Genomic DNA, 9,320 nt, shown 5'->3' with positions numbered 1-9,320 from the left:
TTTGGCATTGGTGACAGTGGGATGGACCTGCAAAATAAATTGTGCTGTGGGATTTTGTCCCTTGAGTGACCAGATGAGGAAATTCCCCGGTCTGCAGGTCAGCTTCATTCTTCCCCAGGCTCTTCTTCACAAAGGGCTCCACCAGTTTTGCAGTGGTAGTTGCTGGTTCTGCAGTTGCTGGTTCTGCAGTTGCTGATTCCTCATCAGGGAGAAAATAGAGTAATAAAGAGAAATAAAATGACTATTAACATCAGTTTGCATTGGTAAGAACTGCAAAGCAGTAAGATGGCTGGATCATTATACTTGGAGCTGACAGGTTAGCCTGTGATACGAAAGGCTTGCTTCAGAAGCTGCCCAGCCCATCTCTTCTTGGTTTTTATCTCCTCACTTGCACAAAGAACTGGCATATATAACACAGTGTGGCATGTATTTGCCCATCAAGTTATAAAGCTATCATTTTATAAGCCAAGTAAAAAGAGGCCAAGCAGAGTCTCCAATCCCAGCAGCATTACTGTACTGTAATTATGGAGGTCTGTGGTTACTTGAGGATTTACTGTAGCTGAATTTTGTGTTGGTCTGGCTCTGCTGCAAGAAAAGGTTTAATCAGGAACAACTGAAAATAGTTTCATCATGCAACTTTACATTAGCTTTGCTAAATCATCTCTTTTCTTTTTCCTTCCACTCTATTTAACTATTAAGGAGGATTATTTAGAAGCAGACGCAATATTTTCTTTCTTTTCCTGTTAAGTGTTTAGTGTTCACCTGAATTTTACAGTTGGCTATTTGTGGTAAAGTTGATTTGGGGAATCAGAAGAGAGTTTAAAGTCTAGTCAGCACAATCCTTCTGCTTTTGCCTTTTTTAGAAAATATCTCAGCATAAGCCAGTTTATCATAGTCAGAAATAAAAGAGCATGACTACAGTAACAAATCTCTGCATGTTCAACTGTAGAAAATTACATGTTTCTTTGAAGAAGGTGCTACAAATGTGAGTGAATGCGATGGTTATTAAGTTCTTTCTCTTTGTATTTTTGCCTCCATAATTGCTTGCTGTGTTGATTTTTGGTGAGTAAACACATACCTAAAATAGTCATTTTTGAAATCATTTTGTTTGTCGTAGCTGATAGGTGAGGAGAAAAAAGAGTTAACTTTGCTGCTGCATTTTTTTTAAGGACAGGTATTTGAAGTAAAACAAACCTGAAGTAAAAAGCACCATGTTCTACAATCATACTGTTTAAAAAGCCTGTCACCACCAACAAAATCAAGCAAAGGATAAAACTGTACCTCAGTGACTATGAAAGGCAAGCACTGGTATTAAAGGGAACACAGCTTATGTGGAGAGTATAAAGCAGGAAAGCAGTCCACTGAAGTCTAACAAGAAGGGAACACTAAATAGTCTTATTGTACATACACGGCAGATGATCAATTGCCTTTTTAAAGCTGTATAAGAGACTTATTTTGTTACTCCATTTGGCTTCAGTCCTGCCTTTGAGGGTCAGCACGCAGTCTGTGCAAAAACATGCAGGATACATGCCAGGAGTGGAGCCTTCAACTACACTATGATGGAAAATATCTTAAAAAGCAATGAGGTGCCTTTAGGTTATCATGAAAACGTATCCCTCCTACATCATCCCTCCAAAGGGGGTCGATACCTTGTGGCTGTAGGTGCAGAGTGAGGGCCTGCGTGCTTTGACGTACCGACCAGTGTGCCTGGCTTCTCCATTTCAAGGTATGACTTCCTTCTCTGCCAGTACCTGAGAGTGTGCCCTGGGACCCTGATGTGCTGGCTTTTAGTATGAAAAATGTGACAGACTGCAATGATTTTTTTAAATCCTGATTCTCGTGTCCCAGCAGCAACAGGCTGTTACTTGGTCCTGGTGTACAGAGGGTGGTAAATCCCACTTCTTCAGGACTTCCCAGTCTAAGCTGGACAGTAGAGCAAAAACTAGAATGCCCAGGTATAAGAGCTATCTTTATGGTCTAAAGCTATTTTTACAGCCGTCTAATCCTTCCTATAGGATTAACACCTACACTTTGAAAGCGAGGAGAGGAGAAAGAGGGCAGAGCATCTCCAAGTGTCTTGGCAGTGTTAGGTCCCGAGCAACAACACCCAGACCGGTCCTTACTGCTTTTAACCTACTTTTTGAGCAATAGACTTTTGTTAAATATGAAATATGCACTTCATTTTATGGTGGAAAGGAGAACTGGATGAAATATGAAATTTCTCTTCTGATGCTAGCAGCACTGTTCTCCTGTGAGTAGTTTTCAAGCCTACTTTGAAGTATAAATTTTTGTCAGGGTTATTTGTTTAAGAACCCTGTTGCTTGGTCTCATCTTTGAGGTTATTTTTATGCTATTTGCTTATCGTGAACACATGTTGGTTTTTCATCCTTTTAGAGCTGAAGATACATACATAATTTTTAACAGCTTCGAATAACTGAGAAAATTCATGCTGTTAGGAATGTGGGGTTGTTATTTTTAGTATTGATTGTGACTGTGTATGATGTCAGAAATACGAAAATACTGGGGGAAGTTTTCACTATCATTTCAATTCAGTTGTTAAACTGAAGTAGAAAATAATTTGGGAATCACACTAAACTGAAATACATTTTTTTAGGGCAATTTCTACTGAAAGAGCAAATAGTTTTTAAACTTTCTGTTTAAGTGTTGTACAATGTAATATTTAAGTATTCCTAACATATTTATCTTGACCAGGTTGACTTATTTCAGCTTCAGGCACTCAAAATGTGACAGGAACATGGCATTAGTGGAAGAAATGTCTCCCTTTATATTGTGGCAGGTGTGCATAAATGTAAAGGAATTATTTTCTCTCCTTATCAGGTGTTACAAATGCACTAGCAAGTGCAGAAACAAAACAAAAATTTTTTTCTGGTCCATTTGCAGCAGTTTTGAAGAAGAGAAGCAAACACTATGCTTCCACATGAAGCTATCTCTTACTTTGACCAAAATACTGATGGTATTTTTCAGATGTTCCAAAGAAGCTGTTTATTTGTTTTTAACCTGGTGTTACTGCTCAGTAATGTAAAAACAAACAAAAAAACTTTTAATGAAAGTGGGCTAGACAGATAAAAAATATTAAAATCACTGTTTGGTCATAAGCTGACACATTGATTTGGTAGATGGTTAGTGAACTAGTTGCTAAATGAATTGTCAGGGGGGTGAGAAGAATATGTCCAAACCCAAACCCCCTTATTTTCAAGACTTGGAAGTCTTCCAGATATTGCTGTGAATTTCCTTTTTTAAAAAAATCTGTATTGCAGACTGTGCCAAAGAATGGTCTAAACCAGTATGTAGACTTTTTAAAAAAAGATTGGAGATCTCTGGAACATTAAAGAATTGTTAAATCTATTAAAATATTCACCACTGAAAGATCATAAGCAACTTACTGTTTTGGATTTTAGTGGGAGGAAAGGGAGGGGGAATTGAATAAGATTGAAATAATGAGCAGACAGCAAATACTGAATGCACAATGTGTAAGGGTTGCTACTTTGGGTACCTTCATAGCTTGCAGCTAAATGTGATACACATTATTCATAATTTAGAAGTTAGTGGCCTGACGTTCCCTGAAAATGTGAAGTGACTTTTAAAATGTAATTTTACAGAGCTAAACGAAAGGCCAGTTCAGAAGGTATTAAGCAATAAGGATGTGTAGCTTGAAATCAGCGAGCTTCTTTCCACTGCAATAAAATTAGAGTGTTATTTTGGTGTAGCTAAATACCACCTCAAGAGAATAACAGTAATTCCCTGCTGTCAGTGTGGCTGGGATTGACCTCGTCTTAACTGAACTCTGTAAAACAGGTGCCTGGGCTACTCGTCATCAAGAGTGAAAGAGCACAGCTGTATCGCTTAGGAAAAGTTCACTGCCAATGTGTGTGGATGGGTGTTTTGGGATAGGAAGCATCGCCCTCAGGAGCTGCAGTCTTTCTTCACTGATAAACAGTCCCCATGTTGTGCCAGGGGAGGATTAGATTAAATATTAAGAAGAATTTCTTCTCTGAGAGGGTGGTCAAGCATTGGAATGGACTGCCTGGGGAATGGTGGGGTCCTCGTCCCTGGAGGTATTTAAGAGACGCGTGGATGTAGCACTAAGGGGCATGGTTTAGTGATGGGACTTGGTCAGTCAGGTTGACGGTTGTATTTGATGATCTTGAAGGTCTTTTCCAACCTAGATGATTCTATGATTAAACGTGAATCTGGCTGTCAACAAAAATAGGAGCAGGGGACTGCCACCTGCAGCAGCAGCTTCCCAGCTTCTGGGTGTAGCACATGAACTTCGTCCTCTTGTACTCCACCAATATGCCACGTTCCTGCTTTGTTTCCCTCCCCACCTTCCATATGGGGGGCATCCACAATAGCTAATGGTCTGGAGGTATGGTCTTGCCACCAGCCTTCATCACAGCAGCTTCCACGTCAACATCCCACTTTCATGCCTCGTCCTCCTCTTAATCTTCACCTTCAGGTCAGCTCTTTCCCTCCCTGGTGCGAGCTCTTACTTGATGAGGCTCAGGGAGAGCAGGAGATAGGTCTTTTGGCTCCCTTTCCCCCTGCCCTCAGTGTTCGGCCACATCAGTGACCTTCTGAGCCTTCCCTCTCACCAGTGTGTGAGGCTTTCATGATGGACATCTACTGAGAAGAGGCCTGTGCTTTTGCACCGCGGCAGGAAAAAGGCCCTTCTGTAGCACACACAGGTGGTCGCACGGCCTTTCCCCAGCTCCACAGCCTTACATGCATACAGAGCTGGACTTGATGATCCTTGTGGGTCCCTTCCAACTTGGGATATTCTGTGAGTCTATGAGCTGTGGGGAGCTCCTGGGGCCTCATGGATCAGGCCCACACCAGAATGGAGCAAGGAAAGCGGCCAAACTGCGGCTTGTGAGATGCAGGTGCAGCCGCAGAACCATGGGACGGGAGCTGATGAAGCTTTGCCTTGTGCTCAGTGCCTGAGGCAGGCGTCTTGCTGGTTGGAAAATGCCTCCCACGTTTTGGAGAAGACTTGTGTTGTCCCATAGGCCTTGTAAGCACACTGAAGTCAGACACAACTGCTGGCTGCAGATGCTGCCCCTGGTGTGGCACACTCGATCCTGAATGCTTCCTCTGTCAGCTGGGGTTTCCTGCGCCTCCAGTAACTGCTGTTTTGGTTCCTCACACAGCAGACTGAAATTTTAATTTATTGTGTTTAAATTTTTTAGTAAGGATGTCATGGGACTGCGCTGAATCAACATCTCTGTAAGGCCAGAGAGTTGCTGCATTTTTGGATGTCGTACTTCTCCTTCTGGTCCTGCAAGACCAGGAGTGTCACCAGGCTCTAAATCTCAGCGGGTTTTATATGCGCAGTGTTTCCCCTCGAATAAACTGCCGGATTTTATTTTGACTTGGACTGATCAAAGCTAAGATGAGTTTAGAATGATAATCTTATTTACAAATACTCGAGTAAGAAGCATTTCATGTTACTGAGACACACTTCAGAGAAAATGCCAAGTGACATAAATGCTACAATACTGCCGTTCTGTTGTCTAGATGCATATAAGTAAAAAAAAAAACTTTCAGAAAACACCCAGCAGGTTTTAATCAGCTGCTTTTACTCGTGGTATGAGATCAGAGAGGCCTGCTCTCCTCAGCTAACCTTATGCAGTGGGGTAGTGCAGGTGGGTTCTGCATTTTCTTCTGGTGGTCCAGTACCTGCCTGTTCCTGGAGGCACCCCTTTTCCTGGGAGGACCGAAGCAGTTTGAGCCATGACAGCCAGGAGTCCATTGGGTACTTCAGTAAGAGGTGTGAGTATTGCACAGTCATGTTTCCATTTCTCTGGTGGTGCACATGGAAGAAAGCGATACCCTCTGACTCTTGCAGTGAGGTTTCTACATCAGTGTATTTTCAGTGCAGTAAACTACTAGAGTTATTACACTAGATCGAGCGTCTTTTTAATAATATTCTCTTGCCTCTAACAAAATGCACTTACTGGGAAGCCTTTTCACTAAAAGGTGACGTATGTTTGGGTGTGCCTATGTACAGCAAGAGATGGAGTGGAAAATGTGGGAAACTTGGTTAGAAGACACGGGGCTCAGGGTCTGGCGCAGGCTGAGTGTCAGTCATCACAGATGTTTGCAGTGTAACCAAGCTGGAGAATATGAAGTGAGCCTATTCAAATATATTTGCACTGGAGTTTTGTTTTACACAGCATTGCATCAGATCCCCTTTTTTTCCTCTCTCTTTCTCTATCCTCGTTCAGCATTTGGGGATGAATTGTTTCAGTTACTGTGAGGTTGGTTGTGATGAATGCTTGGAAAATTAGTACTGCTATCTGATTGTTCTCAGTCTGTTTTCTGACAGCATTCATAAGGCTAACATTTGCTGTGGGTAACACGAACAAACAGTTCATAAAGCAATAGGTCTGTTAGAGGCAATGCGAGTACCCGGGGCACAAACCTGCTCAGCAAGTTCCTAGGAGATGGACTTGGCTTTCCCCTTGCAACTTCGCTCTCAAAACCAGCCAGCCTTGATGGCTCAGGTCATTGCGTCCTGCAGCAGAAAAAGGGCATCCTTTCTATTGCTCTGGTGTAAGCCTCGCTACCACTTATTTACTTCTCACAATTCCTATGCAGTAAGCCTGTTGGTAAGGGCACAGCCAGGAGATGTAGGGATCTGAGCTCAGGTTTGTCCTTCCTGACTCAGCTCACCAACCTGACAGCCTGCCTCACATGGTTTTCTTTTGTTCACTCTGTTTTCGCTGTTTCATTTTACTCTAATAATTATTTACTGGGCAGAAACGGAAAGGGCGAGTCTGTAGATTGAGTGCAAGGGCACTTGGCTGGGGTATAATTAGGAACACAGGTCTCTCATACTGGTGGAGTTTGTGCTGTTTAGTGGGTTATTATTTATTCTCAAGTGAGCGGAGATCTCTTTTTCAGGGACTCTTGAGTTAAAATAGGTGCATTTCTGCAAAGAACAAAAATATTTGATTTCAGTGATTGGCCTTTTTTACTGAAAAAGTGTGGGTTTTCTGCCAAAGAATTGCTGGTGAGCTGTAATTTGCAGTATTTGCTGCAGGTGTGGATTTAACTGATGTGCTGATGAGAAGAATCCTTACAATCAGCAAAACTGCAGCTCTGGGAGCTAATATTGGGCTAGAACATCTGGTCTTTGTAGTGAGAAGACTTTTACAGTGTAGAAGGAAATGCTTGCTCTTGACTCCTCTGATTTACTCATTAACTCTTGCGAGAGTAACACAGAGGAGCCTTGACCAGCCTCGGTGCTTCATAACAATTTTCTATTTTATGGTATTTTTCTCTCAAAACCAAAAATGCTCTAAAGGTTCATTCTTAGCTGCCATCCAGGGATGGGTGGATATTTTCCATAGCTTTAAAATTAGAGTAATTACTTTCAGCTGCCCTGTGGGTATGGTCGGAATAACCACTGATTTTGTAAGCTGTATTGGCAGTGTTGTTTGCTGGACAACTTCTTAGCATAGTAATTTTTCTGCCACTAATTAAAAGCATCTTTGTTAATCTGCAGCACTTAACCCTAGGCTTTGTTTTCTTCTTACAGCAAAGAGCTCCAGGGAAAGTTTTGCATGATGCTGTTTGCAACCACCTGAACCTTGTTGAAGGCGACTATTTTGGTCTTGAATTTCCAGATCATAAAAAGATGATGGTATGTTAATTTTCACCTGGTTTTCATCTACATACACACTGTATTCTCTCTTCCTGCTCCTTACTTACAAGGTATGTTTAATGCTGAATTTCAAAAAAATAAAAATAAAAAGACTAAAAAGAAAAAAACACAATACAGTTCTTGCCTGCTGAAGTTTTGAAGAAATGTTGAAATTTTGAAGAAATGTTTTTGAAACGTGATTAGTCCTGTCAGGTTCCATCTGTGTTGAAAATAGCAGCCAATTCCGACAGGAGTTGGACAGCATTTTGTCTTTATCAGGTGCAGTAGAGAAGTCAGAGGCTGGTCTGCTGCAGTCACGCTCTGATTTTACAGTCATGCGTAATTTGGAGCGTGGAGTCTGCAGACAGAGAAGTTAACAATGATTGTGACAGAGTTCCATGAAAAACATCTTGGGACAGGAAGATGATTAGATAAAATATAACGAGGTTAATAAAAAAGAGGTGGGGGGAGAGAATAAATATATAAGTAAACTGTTGAAAGTCCTGTCTGGGGAGCCATGTAGCACAGCAGGTGTGCTGGTCCTCACACTTTGGCCTCTGAGTGCAAGTACCGACAACATTCAGATATTGCACTAATACTTCCAGGGTGGGAACAGTAGCAGAGAAAAGCCAAAGTCGAATGACTTCCCAGACTACAATGGCTTTTGTTCTGAGGTTTATTTCCCTTCAGACTTCATGTGTGACCTCCTGGTATGTGGGCCAGGTGTCTGGGTTGTTTGACCTGTACATGCTGGTGTATACTGGATTTGCTGCCTGTTCAGTGAGTTCTGCACCAGTAGCCTGGCTGACCTAAAGGAGCTGACTTTGGGCAATTAGAAAAAAATCTGTATCTGTCTCTATACAAAATTTCTTTAAGAAGCAATATTTCTTAACCAAAAGCCAAAGAGGATTTATCTGCTGCTGCAGTAACCTGTTGTCGTGCCTTACTGCAGGCTTTCATAGGCACTCTAACTGAATACTATAGGTCATAAAGCTTTTGGCTAACTATAATTAAAGAGGAAATTTTGAAAAATGGACATCGATCTTTAAAAATGATCCACTACACAGTTTGCTCCTGGATTTGCATGAAACACAACTTACTAAAAAGTTTCATATTCTGCCAAATATCCTTGGCTAATGCTGTAGGTAACTTGAGAGCTTAACATAACCCTTCAAAACAGTGCAACTGTACAGTGCTATTACAATAGAGCGTCCATGTTAATGGTGACATACTGACATTCCTGATGTATGTATATAAAGCTGAAACAAATCCTAACATCTAGTGTGTGTATACAGTTGCTTTTTAGTTTTCTAGAAAATAGAGAAGGTCACTTGATTGACCTTCTCTACTTCACAGGTCGTTAAGTTTCAAATAGATGACCCTCTGTGTTTTGCTCAGAGACCTGAAGTAAACTAACAGTTTGCAGTCTTGTGAAAACAAAATGGTTTATTTGCTCGAGGCAGAACACAGGAGAGATTGAGGTGCTGCCAGTGCCTGAGGCCCTTGCAGTGGCAGGCTGGAAATACATCCAGATGATCTCAGTGGGGGATCTGGGGCTCTGTGATGAAGAGGAAGGTTGAAAGAAAACCCCAAGGGTGTTCCCGGTTTGACATGCATGGCAATACTTCCATACATCAAGCATGGTAACTCATCC

General features: G+C 41.7%; 1 protein-coding gene across 5 annotated transcripts in view; it reads left to right on the top strand.

Moving 5' to 3' along the window:
- Positions 1–9,320, top strand: part of FARP1 (FERM, ARH/RhoGEF and pleckstrin domain protein 1) — a 210,004-nt gene that overhangs the window by 132,935 nt on the left and 67,749 nt on the right. For all 5 annotated transcript variants that reach the window (XM_035557026.2, XM_035557029.1, XM_035557024.1 and 2 more), the window contains exon 3: positions 7,562–7,666. In XM_035557026.2, coding sequence (XP_035412919.1) covers positions 7,562–7,666 — 105 coding nt within the window. The remainder of the gene's footprint in view (positions 1–7,561; positions 7,667–9,320) is intronic.

This window comes from Cygnus atratus, chromosome 1 (assembly GCF_013377495.2).
Source record: "Cygnus atratus isolate AKBS03 ecotype Queensland, Australia chromosome 1, CAtr_DNAZoo_HiC_assembly, whole genome shotgun sequence".
Classification (NCBI taxonomy): Eukaryota; Metazoa; Chordata; class Aves; order Anseriformes; family Anatidae; genus Cygnus; species Cygnus atratus.
Note: the sequence above shows the minus strand (reverse complement) of the source record. Positions and strands in the feature narration are given on the sequence as shown.